The sequence below is a fragment of the Bos javanicus genome, chromosome 3 (assembly GCF_032452875.1).
Source record: "Bos javanicus breed banteng chromosome 3, ARS-OSU_banteng_1.0, whole genome shotgun sequence".
NCBI classification, from domain to species: domain Eukaryota; kingdom Metazoa; phylum Chordata; class Mammalia; order Artiodactyla; family Bovidae; genus Bos; species Bos javanicus.
In genome coordinates, this window is record NC_083870.1 from 34,171,347 (window position 1) to 34,187,681 (window position 16,335).

General features: G+C 40.7%; 2 protein-coding genes across 3 annotated transcripts in view; one reads left to right on the forward strand and one right to left on the reverse strand.

Moving 5' to 3' along the window:
• AMPD2 (adenosine monophosphate deaminase 2) overlaps positions 1 to 13,185 on the reverse strand; it is a 32,296-nt gene extending 19,111 nt beyond the window's left edge. The window contains exon 1 of one of the 2 annotated variants that reach the window (XM_061410914.1): positions 12,927 to 13,185. The gene's annotated coding sequence lies outside the window, so the exon portion shown is untranslated. Of the gene's footprint in view, positions 1 to 7,697; positions 8,089 to 12,926 lie in introns of those variants that run through there. The other variant, XM_061410913.1, reaches the window with a different exon arrangement.
• Positions 143 to 8,980, forward strand: GNAT2 (G protein subunit alpha transducin 2). The gene is made up of 8 exons (XM_061410920.1): positions 143 to 324; positions 2,016 to 2,058; positions 2,352 to 2,493; positions 3,441 to 3,598; positions 5,563 to 5,691; positions 5,923 to 6,052; positions 8,086 to 8,239; positions 8,771 to 8,980. The coding sequence occupies exons 1-8, from the start codon at positions 207 to 209 to the stop codon at positions 8,959 to 8,961; spliced, it is 1,065 nt and encodes a 354-aa protein (XP_061266904.1). The 5' UTR covers positions 143 to 206; the 3' UTR covers positions 8,962 to 8,980.
• Positions 13,186 to 16,335: the final 3,150 nt, after the last annotated feature.

The window sequence follows — 16,335 nt, forward strand, 5'->3', positions numbered from 1 at the left end:
ATACGGAGTCTCAGGCAAGGCAGGCAGGGTGCCACACAGCACCTGCTCTTTCACCCAGCTCCCTACAGACTGGCTTTTTAGAAGGACTAAGAAACTGATACTCGATCCCAATTTATTTTTCCTTATCTTCCCATCTCTCAGATAGGAAACCCTGGAGGAGAAGCTTAAGGGCTGGAGAAAGCTGCTGAGGAGGAGACGGATGAAAGATGGGGAGTGGAGCCAGTGCCGAAGACAAAGAACTGGCCAAGAGGTCCAAAGAGCTAGAAAAGAAGCTGCAGGAGGATGCTGACAAGGAAGCCAAGACTGTCAAGCTGCTATTGCTGGGTGAGCGAGATGGGACGATGAGCCAGAGGAGAAGGTACTGCTCCTTCCCGCTTATCCTGGATGGTAGGTGGGCTCTAGCCTGCCACGTGGGGAGGAGGGATGGAAGGTTATTTGTCCTTCCCCCATGCAGTCTCAGGCTAGGGGATCAGGAGCTCTAGGGCTGAGCACAGCCACCCCAAGATGTTCTACCAAAGTTGCTCTGGAATCATTTTGCTCTTCCTTGAACCAGAACAGTGCAAGGGCCAGGGTGGACCCACCCATCTCCAAATCTACCAAACCTAACACCTAACAGCTTAGCAACTACCATGAACTCTGGGCTCGAAGACACTTAACTAAGTCTGCAGTCAGAGAACTCTGAGTCAATGAACTCAAAGGATAGAGAAGTTCTACCATATAGTTAGTGTCATGTAGACTCAGGAATATGATTTTTACTGGTTCCTTCTCCTTGCTTCCAGTAAAAAAAGAAATCTTTAAAAACATTAGAAGTGGGGAGCCCTGAGTGGGAAGGAATGGAGTCTTTACAGAAGTCCTTTCCTGGCTTTCTATTCCGTGATTGCCTCTAAAGCCCCTGCCAGATGGGAGGCTCAGGAGCTTGATGAGCTCCTAAGCAGATCACAGGTTTGTGCTGAAAAAAGAAAAGCACCCCAGTCAGTCACAAACTGATCATGGCTGTAAACAGAACTAAGACAACAGAGTTTGGGAAACCTGGCCTAGAAAAAGCCCCAGTGGTAGTAGATTCTAGGTAGGCAAGCTGGAGCAGCTAAGATCTTTATAGCAGAAGACTGGCTGGCTGGGTGTCCAAGCCCACGAGGTGCCTGGGAACTAGAGCCCCAAGCTAAGGCGCCTCCTTTTCCTCAGCTGATCTGTGGCACAGCACTAAGGACACAGTGAAAAGCACACCTCTCTAAGTAGACTCAAGGAGCCCAGGAGGCTACCAAGGGGAAAGAGACAGCAAGGCCACTGAGTGAGCTTTTAAGCCTAAGCAGCTTTCTTCTACATTCAGGACAAGAAGCTTAGAGGAACCAAGCACAGGATAAGTGGTGGAGTGGGGAAGCGGGGCGGGGGCGGGTATTAAGGCATCAGGGATAGTATAGACTGGGGGAGAGGGTTGAAGGGTATGCAGTTTTTGATGGAGGGAGAGTGAAGTGTGAATGAGGATATAAGAACATTTTAATCAGTAAGGGAAATAGCAAGATAATAAAGTGTTTCAGTGAAGTGATTGAGTTCTCCACAATCCTGCTCCAAGATCACTCCTGAGAAAAAACAGGCAAAGCAAAACTGTGTGGAAGGAACTTGCCTGAATCTATCAGTGGTTCTCAACAAGGTTTTGCACACCCGCACCCCTACCGCAAGATATCTGGAAACGTCGAGAGCATTTCTGGTGGTTACAACTGGAAGAGTGGAATGCTACTGGGCTCTAGTGGGTATTGGCCAGGGGGCACGGGACAGCCCTCCACAGAAAACTCATCCACTCAAAATGTCAACAATGCAGATGCTAAGAAACTCTCCTCCAATCCCAGATCAAATGGCCTGAGCTCAAGGCTGGTACAAACTGAGGTAGTAAGCATCCCTGTATGTTCTCCCCTAAAAAGGCTCCCAAGTGAGCAGTGGCTTAGACTTCTCACAGGCCATCTACTGGAGGGTTGGGGAGAACTGGTGGAAATCTGAAGCATAAGCATTTCTCCCTGCAGGTGCTGGGGAGTCAGGAAAGAGCACTATCGTCAAACAGATGAAGTGAGTAGGAACAAAACCCCACAGGACTGAGGTAGGGTGAAGTCAGTGGAATCAGTAGAGGTCGAGGATAAAGGGCTCTTTAAAGCCTTTAGGAACCCAGATGTAAAGAATATAAAGGACCTTATTCCCAATGTCCCTTATCTTCATGCCCCGTGTCCCTCACTCTCCACTCTGGGACAGCAGTATGAATAGAGAGATTGGGTTCTTATAATCCTTTAAATCCCCCCCAATTCACAATCCCTTAGGTCTGGTTATTTAGGTCCAACTAATGGCTGGGTGTCTTCCCCTTGCAGGATTATTCATCAGGATGGCTATTCGCCAGAAGAATGCCTGGAGTACAAGGCCATCATCTACGGCAATGTGCTGCAATCCATCTTGGCTATCATCCGGGCCATGCCCACACTGGGCATTGACTATGCTGAAGCGAGCTGTGTGGTACGTGGTTAATGGTATATGGTTAAGAGTGGAAATAAAGGCTAATGAGGAGAAGAAGCAGACCAGTGGCCAACAAGCTATGAGAAAACGTGCATCAGAAAAAGGTTTATGTCACAAAAATCCCACTTGAAAAATGTGAAAGTGCTAGTCCCTCAGTCGTGACCAACTCTTTGCAACCCCATGGACTATAGCCCACCAGGCTTCTCTCTCATGGGATTTTCCAGGCAAGAATACTGTAGTGGGCTGCCATTCCCTTCTCCAGATCTTCCCAACCCAGGGATTGAACCTCAGTCTCCTGCATTGGCAAGCAGATTCTTTACCATCTGAGCCACTAGGGAAGCTCATTTGCTGAGCTTCAAATCTTTACTTCAGCCCTAGCAAGGCATGCAGTTCTTACCTTAGTAAGTGTTCATTAAAAAATCTGCTCTCAGCTTCCTCTGCCTTTTTGTCTTATTTTACCATTTAAATTGCTCCCCTCAGGTTCTATGCCTTGAGTGTGGAACTTTCATAAGCTAAATCCCTAGTTCAAGTATTATCGTTTTCCTAGATTTGAATAATTGAAGAAACAAAGAGGTTGAGTTCCTGTCTGCCATCTTGTCCACTTCATGGTCAGTCTGGTCTTTAAACCAATCTCCCTGAGGCAGAGGACCCACATTTCCTGGCAGGACCCCCACATTTGGACTAAGGATGGAAGATGAAAACACCTCAGAGGAAGCCTCTGGGATCTCTGCTATCCACCAGACATCCCAGGGCTGGATGAACTGCCACCCTTCACATCGCAGAAGCACCCTCAGAAACTCATCAGTGTGTTCACTTAGAATCTTTGTCGAAACCGCCTCCACCTGAGGCTTTGACAGAATGCAAAATGCATTCCTTTCAGAATTCCCAAAAGCCTCCTGGAAAGTCATTACTCCCATGTAATTCTGATCCTGGTTTCTGCCTTACAGGATAATGGGCGACAGCTCAACAACCTGGCTGACTCCATTGAAGAGGGCACCATGCCTCCTGAGCTAGTGGAGGTTATCAGGAAGTTGTGGAAGGATGGTGGGGTGCAAGCCTGCTTTGACAGAGCTGCAGAGTACCAGCTCAATGACTCAGCATCTTAGTAAGACTCTGACTGGGGGCAGGGTGGGATGAAGTGTCAGCAACATTCTGGGAGAAATCTCAGCCAGTTGAAATTTTCCGGCCCTGAAAAATGGAGACCCAAGGACTGAATTCAGCCTGTATACCTGTCTTGTTAGGCTTTGAACAGTGTTTTACTATGCTCTGAATTTAATGCCTTTGAGACCTCTGCCCCAGTTCCCTTCACTCTGTATTTATTGCTTTAACACTGGTCCACTGCAGCCTACAAAGCTGAAGACTCAAAATCCAAAACAGAGATGCTCTGTTAACAGCCTCAGTCCCTGTCTTAAGTCAAACACAGAGCCTCTTCTTTCAGAATCATGAATACTAATACAGTCCTACAGTTCTGCCATATACTCCTTTAGGAGACATGATTCATGATGGCCCTTTTAGTGCAACACAGGCTCTACTTAAGTCACTAACCTAAACTCTCCTTCACCCCTAGTATCTTATGTCAAGGTGCCAAAGGACACAAACTGCCACGGCAAAGGTCAGGGGTTAGAGAGCACCAACTTTGCAAAGCTGCTTCCAAAATATAAGGTAGACAGAGTATCAATCCTACACAGACAGCACGGTCTCACAGACGGGCATAAGCTTCAGCATCAAAAAGATCCGGATTTAGCCACTGTTCTATCACCTGGTCTAATAATAAAGTTATCATTTACTGTCCCTCTAGCCCTCACTCAGGCCTAGACACTGCTCAGTGCATTAGGTACATCTTCTCATTTAATCTGCACAATATATCTTCATGGTAGATAGTAGTTTTTATCAGTCCCATTTACAGAGGAAAAAAACTGAGGTTCAGAGAAATAAATTAACTTACCCAAAGCCACACAGATAAATGGCAGAGGCTAGGATTTAAATCTAGGTCTATCTGACCACAGAGTTGAAGGTTTTTTACAATACACCCACAATGCCTCTTGTCCTGGACAAGTTATTTAACTTTTCTGGATCTTTCCTTCATCTGGAAAATGGGATATGAAACCTGAAGGTTTATGAGGTTAAATGAGAACTTAAATGTGAAAAGCCCTGGCATATAAAAAAAAACCTTTACTTTTCTTCTTTCTCTGTCATCGCACTTCATATATGTCTTTTTTTTTTTTAACTTTTAATGGTAACTGTCAAACACAAAAGAATACAATCAATCACTTGGCTTCAGCAGTCACCAACTGATGCCGACTCTTGTTTCATTTTATATTCCCCACTAGATTATTTAGAAGTAAACTCAGATATACCATTTCATCCTAAAAATTTCATTATGTATCTCTAAAAATACATTCCTAAAAAAAAAGTCACATCATTATCACACCTAAATATTCAGTAAGTCCTTAATGTCATCAAATATCCAAGTCAATGTTCATTCAACTTTCTTCAGTTATCTCAAATGTTTTCCCTCCAACTTGATATACAACGTCTATGCATTGCACTGGTTCGTGTCTCATATGTTTCTGAAATCCCTTTTAATCTACTCCTGCTTCCTAATAGAACTTTTGACACCCATTTAAACCAGCAGCTCCCAAGGACCAGTTTCATGGAAGTAATTTTTCCACGGACCCAGGGCACAGGGGGAGATGCTTTCAGGATGATTCAAGTGCATTACATTTATTATGTACTTTATTTCTATAATTATTACACCAGCTCCACCTCAGATCAGGCATTAGATCCCAGAGGTTGGGGACCCTTGATTTAAACCACCAAGTCTCATTCAAAAGTCTAGAAAACTTTGTAGTCAGATGAAACATAAGGAAAAGTTATCTGATGACCTAACTTCCTTTTGTAAGGATACATGAAAAGGGTTTGAAGTAAACACTCCTAGATTTAATAATACAGATTCTCATGCTGGTTCTATCACCATATTACAGTTATATGCCTTTGGGTAACACTCTTCACCCTTCTTGACTTCGGCTGTGGAAAATTTAATATCAATTGACAATCCCTTTTCTCCAGCTACCTGAATCAATTAGACCGAATTACGGCCCCTGACTACCTCCCTAATGAACAAGATGTGCTACGATCCAGAGTCAAAACCACAGGCATCATTGAGACTAAGTTTTCTGTCAAGGACTTAAACTTCAGGTGAGTACATTGTTCCCTCAGAACATGTCAGATACCCCAAAGGGGGAATAGGAATGCTTCTTGGCCTTCACTAAAGCCCAGTCTGAACTACTACTACTTCCCCCGCTTTCCTCTCCACTTCCCATCTTACTGCTAACTGGCCCCAAGATGGCCATCTCTCTGGGGTAAATACCAAGTGCATGTGGGTCATACGTTGGGTATACATTTAAGAACAGGTGTTTTTTCTCTCAGGATGTTTGATGTGGGAGGGCAGAGATCAGAGAGAAAGAAGTGGATCCACTGCTTTGAGGGAGTCACCTGCATCATTTTCTGTGCAGCCCTCAGCGCCTATGATATGGTGCTGGTGGAAGATGACGAAGTGGTGAGTGACTTTTGCACCAAGCAGCTTTGATAGATCGATCCCCCATGACCCTTCCTCTAAGCTTTGTGTCACTCCAATGGCCCAACCTGGGTGATCTCCGCTAACAATAATAGTTGAGCAGTTTTCTAGCAATCGATGTCTTAGGCAAATAATTCTAGAAATACTTCTTCTGCAGGTTCTAGGTTAGCACTTTAGAGGTCCAGATTTACTGAGAGCTTGGTCTCAGATAAGACATCCAAGTACTACTTGGGACATCAAACAGTTCATCAAAGAAACTGAGTACTAGAGAGATAAGTGATCATTAACTTGGCAAAGCAGAAGAGTTACACTTAGTACTCTCGCAGGCTGCCTATGGAAGTGAAGGAGGTGAAAATGACAGAGCAGAACAGTGTATGATGTGCATCTTTATGCAACTTGATAGAAGGGTTGAACTAGTAAACTCACTTGGAAGCCTAAATATATACTCCGTGTCAACAGGACTACAGAGAGACTGGCAAACCAGGTTTCTCACATGCCACTTAAATTGGCAGCTGGAGAGCTACCTGAGGGTGGTTCTCTTGAGCCTACAGAGTTTTACAAGACAGAAGCTCTGTAGAATACTGTCAGCCCATCCAGGTAGCATCCGAGTTTTAGACTGCTGCTGCTGCTAAGTCGCTTCAGTCATGTCCGACTCTGTGCAACCCCACAGACGGCAGCCCACCAGGCTCCCCGTCCTTGGGATTCTCCAGGCAAGACACTGGAGTGGGTTGCCATTTCCTTCTCCAATGCATGAAAGTGAAAAGTGAAAGTGAAGTCGCTCAGTCGTGTCCGACTCTTAGTGATCCCATGGACTGCAGCCCACCAGGCTCCTCGACAGAGATGTCAAAGGCATGGAAAACCCCAAATTCACATAAACATCTGCTCCACAAATGGAGGCCCACAGGGAACTGACAGAAGACAAAGCTTCTACCCTCCGACCCCCTGCTCCAGTTCTTCTGCCTTCTCCTTAGTGCCTCAGGTTCACATTACAGCACTCTGAATATCCTCTAGCCAAAATGTCTTAGAGAGCCATTCATTTTCCAAGAACTCTTCTGTCCTTAACCTTAAAGTTTACAAGGTCTTAAAGGATTTTGTAGGAGTGTTAGCAATGAGCGAAGGTTAGAAATTATATTTATCAGGTGAAAAGATTGAGCCCAAGTCAGCTAAGAGCACATTCCAAGACCCTAAAGTCCTGCTCCCTAAAAAAAAGGCTGCTTTGGGGGCACTGGGTAACCTCTGGACTCCGCAGGTAACAGCACTACTTCTCACTCATTCCAAGTGGCGATCAGAAAAGGAAACAAGGCAGAAGTGCTTGTGGTGTGGCACTGGAAAATTTTTTAGCCCTTACCATTTGGCACTAGGGCCAAATAATCCCTATTATATTCCTACCCAAACTGAGATCTAGGACTGTCTAACAGAAACCTATCAAAATCATCCTGGAGATGGAAGTGGACACATGTTAACTGGCACCCAGTTTCAACCCTGAATCAGCAGCCTTAAGGATATCAAAGTCCTTACCTGTGCCCTGGCTGCCAAAGATTTCCAAAACATTTATTGTACACCGATATGCCAGCTACTATCATGGACACTTGGAGAAAGAAATGGCAACCCACTCCAGTATTCTTACCTGGGAAATCCCATGGACAGAGGAGCCTGGAGGGCTACAGTCAATCGGGTTGCAAAGAGTCAGACATGACTTAGTGACTAAACAACATCATCACCATGGACACTACAAACACACGATCTCATTTAACTTTCATAATAATCCTATGAAATAGGGAAACAGAGACTCAGAAAAGCTCAGTAATTTCCTCCAAATCATACAGCTGATACAAAGATCAGAAGGAAGTCAGATCTCTTTGGATCTACTCTACCACACTAAATGGAGATAAGCTGTTCCCTATCTTTCCTTTTACATTTGGAATGCAGGTCTCTTCAAGGACAGCAACAACAGGAAGCACACAGGTATGCCATTAGCCCAATCTGATATTTCTGATGGTATTTCCTCTCACTAGAATCGTATGCATGAGTCACTGCACCTGTTCAACAGCATATGTAACCACAAGTTCTTTGCGGCCACTTCCATTGTCCTCTTTCTCAACAAGAAGGATCTCTTTGAGGAAAAAATCAAGAAAGTCCATCTCAGCATTTGTTTTCCAGAGTATGATGGTAAGTGCCAAAGGCTAGAGACAATTCTTTCATAGTAATGATAGGCAATTGCCTCACTTCCTATACCAAGAAGTTCCTATATTAAGGAACTTGTCTTTAAGGAGTAGTAACTCCTTTGCTTTGCTGAGTTGATGATCCCTTATCTCTTTAATATTGTCTTATGTGTTTTATGATGTCCAAGAGGTATTTGGATGTCTAACCTGAGAAACTGGAGTATTCAGTTAGAGGTTTAAATTCAGGTATCTCTGGAATACAGCAGACATTAAATGCAGATGAACTGCTGATTATTCAAATGATACCTGCCAGAAATCAAAGGTGTCTAAAGAGACAGAGACACCTCTCTCCTCAATTCCTTTGCTCAAGTGTGAAACACTGGAGTGCAAGAGAGGAGAGGACCCACCCTCCAAAACTAAACCCCCAACCACAACTGTCTAACACATTTTGAGGATCAAATCAGTCACTTAAAAAGTAAGTGAGCAACTAAGAAAGCCTAATTTATCCCACTTCTTCACTATTTTTCTGGAAAACCAGGGAACAACTCTTATGAGGATGCAGGGAATTATATCAAGAGTCAGTTCCTTGACCTCAACATGAGAAAAGATGTCAAAGAAATCTACAGTCACATGACCTGTGCTACAGATACACAGAATGTCAAATTTGTATTTGATGCAGTTACAGATATTATCATCAAAGAAAACCTCAAGGACTGCGGACTCTTCTAGTTCTCACCATTCCTCAAGTATGTTCTATAAACAGGCTCCGAATCTCGTTAATTTTATGCAGAAAATTTAAGGTCAATATATTATTGAATCCATAAGAATGAATCCATCCTCCCTTGGAAATGGAGTATGTATGATTGCAACTGTGTCTCATTTGTTCTTTTAAAAGCGGGATAGTTAGCACAGTTTAAAGAATGCAGGACCAGGAAATCAGAAGACCCAGGATCCATTATTGGCTCTGCAACTTACTATTGATGCAAAAATGTAAATATTTCATTTGTCTGAGCCTTGAGTCCCTTATCTATAAAATGAAGGTAACTTCTCTACTACTTCACAAGGTTACTTTAATGATCACAAACATAACTGAAGGCAGGCACATAAAAACTGTGTGGTGACACAAAGAAATCCTATGTTAAAGCTCCCACTAATGAAATTCAACACCAAAGTTTAGATGAATTATCCCAAACAAAAAAGCAAACCTTCCCTGCAATCTGCAAAAAAACTTAAATTAGTTAAAAACAGAATTTCAATAAACCTACCACCCTTTTTTACTATAAGACCTTTATGTGCCTTAGCTAAGAGATCTGAATCACCAGATGGATGTCAGTTTGTGAGCTCTAAGGCACACATCCAGTTTTTTTTTTTTTTTTCCTGTTTTTTTGGTCACATGGCTTGCCTTGCAGGATCTTAGTTCCCCAACCAGGGATTGAACCCAGGCCCTGGTCAGAGTCCTAACCGCTGGACCGTCAGGGAGTTCCCCAAAATGATTTTCATTAAATCATATTATCCCTCTGCTCCCAAACTGCCAAGCTGTGTTCCTATATCTCTGTAAGTACAGGGATACTTATCTAAGTAACTCTCTCAGCTATATAAGACACTTTCTGAATGAACCTGGAGGACAGAACACACTCCCACTTGGAGTACTAATGGTTGTGTTGCTGCTACTTCTCTGTCACAGAATTTAGAACAAGTGAGCAATCCTAAAATCCTCATTTCAACTGCTACATGTTTCAGAACAAAAAAGGCAGCTGATTTTGCTTTAGGCACTGAAAATTTTTGCAGTTGGATCCATGTGATGCCTGGCTGAAAACAACATCTCCCCAAACAGGCCAACAATTAAATTATCCCTTGAACTCCTTTGAGGGGAAACAAAGCTTGTATTTATCTTGACAGGAGGTGGTGAAGTCAAGTATAGATTTAGCATTTACAACTACTAGTGAGGAAAGCTCTTGGCATCCAAGATTTAGTATATAAGAGAAAGTGTCAATTAAAATGAAAATCTGCTCCTTGCCAGAAAAACACATTCACACTTAGGCTACTACTAGCAATATTGATACTAGAGAGCCATATGAGCTTGAAATACACTGAAGAATAAATTTGCAGGTGTTAAAATTGGATTCATTTAATAGTCTTTCTGATTCTTTGAAAAGAAACCAACTTGGGAAAATTACCAGGGAAATAAGGAAAACTACTGTCTACTGCCGATTAAAAAACTTAAACCAAAGGAAAAAAATCTGGGCAAGATTTCTTGTATCCAAGCACTGTTCAGGGACTATTCTGAAGGGCACGCTCTAATGCTCACTAACCTCTTTGCTTTAACTCAAGTTATAGGGGTTCCAAGGTGTTTTGTTTTTTTTTTTTCCTTTTGGTATCATAAATCCCTCTAGCAGTCTGATGAAGCCTATGGGATCTCTTTCTCAGGGTACTTCAAAATGCATAAAACAAAACTCAGAGAACTACAAAGGAAACCAACATACTGAACCAACAACAGTTGTATCTTTGGAGTTCTGAAGCCCCAGGTTAAAAATTTTGCTACAGCTATGATCTTAGCTATTCAAGGCCCAAATGTAGTTTTCCCATTTATTCCACCTTCAAGTAGGGTAACCCCACCTACCCTCAAATCACAGCAAATTGTTTGCTTTTCTAAATTATCTTTTCCTTGATCTTTGACTCTAGGCAGCAATTGGTTATAGGTCAAACTACAGAAGCCCAACACAGACTCCTTGGTTATTAATGTTCATATAGAACTTGCCCTACAGTACTAGCATGAAAACAGAGTCAGTGGGACAGGTCTTATGGTAGAACAATCTATAGCAGAATAAAACACAGTTATATTTTAGTTTTCTTCTGCTCTGGTAGACGTCTCAACTTTTAACTGGTTTATAAACAAATTCCCACAAGCCAAAAGATGCCCTATTATATTCACTTTGCAGAAAAGTTATCTTGGAGGCTGGATAGGGAAGTAGCAGTACTTAAAAGCAACACTTCTATAGCTGCTTTACTCAGGTTAGAATCTGGTTATTCATCTTATAATGCTTTCAAGCTAAAACTCTTCTGGTGAGTTTACACAGAATAAAAATTGGGGGCCTTGGTCATCCACTCATCTGTTCCTTAGAACAAAGTCAAAATAATTTCCTAAAGCTCTTAGCAAACACCAGGCTCTTCTCTGAATAAAGGTAAGAGGACGTGACTTCAAATGTTCTAGGTAGGCTTCCAAAAAGCCTATTAATCCTTACTGTGGCTTAACTGTTGGTCAGACCCAGAAATGATTCCTAAACCTTACACTATTAGAGACAACTACATTGGTACTTCTATCCAACTGGCTTATTTTTATCTCATGGACATTTTGATTGTGTCCATGAAAAGTTCTCTTTGCATAAAACAGCTGCTAGAAAGCTTAAAACCAAAATTGTGCCATATACTCACTCTGCTGTCTATATGTCTTCTTTTGATCCATTTTAAATTTACATTATACTGTTGAATTTTATGTCATCACAAATTCTTTTCTGTAACAAGATAGGTTAGAAACTAATACTCAACCCTGTTTTCATATACTGCAACCTTAATGCTTAGGATGATAAAGCTAGAAGAAACTCAAAATATTCCAGGTCCATCACTAGCAATTTATAGATAAGAAACTGAGGTCAAGGGAGGTAGAGTGTCTTCAAGATCACACCGCTGGAAAGTAACAGAACTTGAACTCCGAAACAGGCCTTCTGAATCCAAAGCCAGTAGTTTTTCTATCTGCACAATACCAACAGTCCACCAAACACCGTAACATCAAAGTCAATTTTCTCATTCACCTAAGCTCCTTCTAGTCCCAAACAAGTCCTTGGTTATTTTTAAATTATGCCAGCTCTAAATCATAGCTATTTAACAAAACCATCTCCAAACTAAATACAAACTGGCCTCAAAATGGATGTGATATTAGTATAGAATAATAAAAATATAAATAGCTTTGTTTGCTGAAGGTATAATTTCCTGTCCTTATCTTAGAGGGCAGAGACCATGTTTTCCTTGACTTGCATGATTAGACATTGATGAAAGTAAGCCAAATGTAAATTAAGTTCCATTTCATATCAATCTGATGACAGTTGCTTTTTTTCTTACAAAAATATGACACATAAGGACAAACAATATGATTTCACTTATATCAAGAATCTAAAGTAGTCAAATTTATAAAGACAGAAAGTAGAATGGAAGTGAGGAGTTATTATTTAATGAGTACAGTTTCAGTTTGGGAAGATGAAAAAAGTTCTGGAGATGGATGGTGGTGATACTGCTAAAAACATGAATGTACCTAATACTACTGAACTATATACTTAAAAATAGTTAAAATGGCAAATTTTATGTTATGTACATTTTACTACAATAAAAAAATAATAGAAAAAATATAACTGGAAATGTGCTTTTATGTTTCTGTCAATTAAAGGATGGATAAAATGACCACAAAAATTCAGTATAAGAACCATATAAAAGACACATTTACTCAAAATAGTTCCTACTCTGATTAAAAAAAAAAAAAATTAACCTACATGTACCCCAAATAGTCAAAATCTGGGTGGCCCCATCCCCAAGGTGAAAAATAAGAACCTTCAAAAACCATGCTATACTTGGAGATATGCCGTAGACCAAAGTGTGCTGGCCCTGCTGGGTGGAGAAGGTGGTGAAGGGTGAAGAGCTCTTACCTCCCACTGCCCTCTCTACCCGGCACAGCCCCCGGAGCACAGATTCCAGCAGGACTTCAGTGTTGGGCCAGGGACTGCAAGTGTGCCAGAGCCTCTGGTGATCCTGCTAGGCAGAAGTGTGAAGACATCTCTGTGAGGTCAAACAGATAAACTGCAGATTGTAGGAACTTTTCTGCCCTTTGGTCATGGAAAAGCAAACACTGGTTTGAATCAGAAATAAAGAACTGGATTTAAATGCAAAATTTTTACAGACCTTTTCACCCTAGGTTTTTGAAAGGAGTAGGGAAAAGTGATTCTGAGAAAAGACAACCGGCAACAATGAGCATTTGTAGGTATTGTCTCAAGACTTACTTTTTTTTTTTTGGAGTAGAGTACAATTTCGAGTATCATAAAGAATATTTATGAAACATTTCTAATGTTATTTCTATTTGATCAGAACTATAGTATATCAGACCTGGAAGGAGTACTTTAGTCTGTCTTTAGATGAGGGATATAAGACTGAAAGATTTCATAGCTAGCTGGAAGCAGGGAAAAGACCAGAACCCAGCACATCAAGCAACTCTCCAATCTCGTAAGAGAACCCTTCATCCTATGTAAGCAAAGATGAACAGTTAGAAAAAACAGGTAATTTCTTATAATTTGTTATGTCCACTGGGATTCTCTTACAAATAAACAAGCCTCTTGGTAAAAATGTTTGGATAACCCAAAGGAATATGGCCGGGGGTGTGGGGGTAAGATAGGATATCTGTACAACAAGGTTGTACAGAATTTAATATTCCAGCTGTAAATGATCTTACAGCTAATGCTAACACACTGAGACGGTGTACTCTATAAGCATATTTACTAATATTTGATTATTTCTCCTACCATGTTGATTCCCACTAGATTTCAGGAAAGGAAAACATATACCACTGGGCATATGGAGATATATGTTTAACTCCTCAATCATTCATTCCCTTTACCTACCTCATCCTCAAAAGACTTTCATCCTATAGCTAGTTTTGTTCTTTGTCTACCGACTGTAAATGGATATTCATGTTATTATAGTTATCTTTGTTACAGGATTTTATCTTTACTTTTGTGTATCTATTTTCACTGAAAATAAATGGAGTGAAATAAATGAAATAAATGTTTAGAAACCCCAAGTTTCTTGTTTTGTCTAACTTTTGTATAAAAACTAAATACTCTTATCCAAAATGCAGTAATGTTCTTTGGCTAAACAGTCCTCAAACTAACTTTTTGGGTGAAAGGCACTTTAAGTTATGTACAAAAGGTGCTTTGTACTTACTGCAAATAAAAAATAACTCAAGTCTTTCACTAGTGATTTACAGGTTGTTTACTATTCATGTTGATCTTTAATATAAGGTCTATTCAGTTGTCCCCAGGATGTTGGCCCAGGTTAGTCACATCAGAACCACCTGAGGAATTTACTTAAAAAATACATATTCCCAGGACCTGGTTTGGACATTTTAATTCAGTTGAGGTTAGCCAAAGAATCTCTATGTTAATCGTGCACCACAGGTATCTGCTGCTGCATAATATTCCACATTATCTCTTATTCCTGAGAAGCCTTGAATAAAGCCAGGTGCAGGCCTGACAAAGTATCAGAAAATAACTGTCTTGCCCTGATTTGTTCTGAAATATGCTCTCCTCGGGAGAAGTAATTCATAAAAGATTGTGAGAAAACTGGAGGGTGGGTGGTGAGGGGTAATGGGAATTCAAAACCTAGACAAGGGTAAAGGAACAAGGATCCTGACCATCCTGGAAGTCTATTCTTCAGTATGCCTCACTTAAATTAAATCTTTTACTTTCTGATAGTTGATAGCAAGAGGTATCTAAGTTCCAGGTCTCTAAGCAGCTTGGTTTTCTTTTGTGTTTGGACAGTCATAAGTTTACAAGGAGACCTGTGGCTGGTTCAGGTCAGATCTCTGATTTGTACTTTGAAGCCTAAACTGGAAGAAGAAAATTACCTGGTAGTACTGGGAAACTGAGATAATTTTATTCTTAAAGTCAGTATCACATATGAAAGATTTCACAGGGAATCAGTAAAAGGAATTAGTACTATTAATATTTTAGGTTTGTATCAATGAGTAAGGGGCCACTGTTTTTTGAACATCTAAAAGGAAAAATAAAATCATTCAAAGGCAGCTTTTTGATTGACTGAGAGACTAACTTAACTTCCCCTTGTATGTAACTGCCAATGCAGCAAGGAGCTCTGCAACAGGAAATGCCAGAACTATGCTAAGCAAATGGATAAATATAAAAAAGTAACTAGTCAGATCAGGCCATCAAGGTCCAAACAAAGTTATAGCCACAAATCAGAGAGAACGGCCACAAATCAGAGAGAATTTAAGAATATAAGGTGAGCAAATAAATTCGAAGAACCACCAGTTATTTTTAAATACTCCAAAATGTGTATAAATAAAACACAAATAGAATACATAAGAGAATAAAAAATGAACAAGGCAAGGAACAGGTTTTTAAAATGTGGTCCATCTATTCTTAGAAAGCAGCACCTTGTGAAAAGTCACAACCCGTCAGGTACAACGCACTAAACTAGAGGTCTAAAGTCAAACCATCCAAGATGAAAATGGCACTTCAAGATCCACTTACGAATAACTCTAACAGTTCTTAGAATTTTCACGCCAGGAGGTGAAATCTGTTGAAAGGCTGAAATTGTAAGGTTATTTATTCCCTAAGACTGACCATTAAGGAGCAGAATACTTCCTCTTTACATAGGAGCCTAAAGATGGCAATTTTACACCCCAGAGTTTTAATCAAGTGGCTAAGATGTGACTGTCAACAAAATAAAGCTGCTGTTACAGACCTTCCTGCTAATGGCTATTTACTGTTATTTAATTTTTTAACTTTCTTAGATGTGCTGATTTCTTAGATGGTCCAAAGCCTGGCCAACTAAATTCTGAAACATGATCCATCACAAATTTTCAGTATTTTCCACCAAAAAGATACCGGCAACTTTTCATTTCTTTGATTACAAATATCAATCCTTTTTCTCCAGGCTAGTAGATATGATGTGTCATCCCTACATTTTGGTTCTGCTATAAGAAAAGATCTTTTAATTCAAAACACAATAGTGGTTTGTAAGGCAGACCATCAGATTCATCAGATCAAAATCACCTTTTTAAAATTATAGACTGCTAGCCCACCATCCAAGAGTCAGTCTCTGAGATGGATCCAGGTGATTGTGACTGAAGGCATATTTGAAAACCACTGACTGAAACTGTGTCCTCAACGAATGTGCATTTTGATAAATTATTTGGGATGGAGGGGTAAGAAGTGATCCTCACATAAATATAGGACAAATGTAAATGGTGTAAAGTCAAAAAAGTGGAGAATTACTATTTTTCATTAATGAAAAGGCTAAAAAATTAACACATCAGATAGACAT

Excerpts from the sequence above, each read along its gene's own strand:
- GNAT2 (XM_061410920.1), top strand. The coding sequence starts at position 207 with ATGGGGAGTGGAGCCAGTGCCGAAGACAAAGAACTGGCCAAGAGGTCC. Across the intron at positions 2,494-3,440 it reads ATGCTGAAGCGAGCTGTGTG|GATAATGGGCGACAGCTCAA; the intron begins GTACGTGGTTAA and ends TCTGCCTTACAG. Across the intron at positions 8,240-8,770 it reads TTGTTTTCCAGAGTATGATG|GGAACAACTCTTATGAGGAT; the intron begins GTAAGTGCCAAA and ends CTGGAAAACCAG.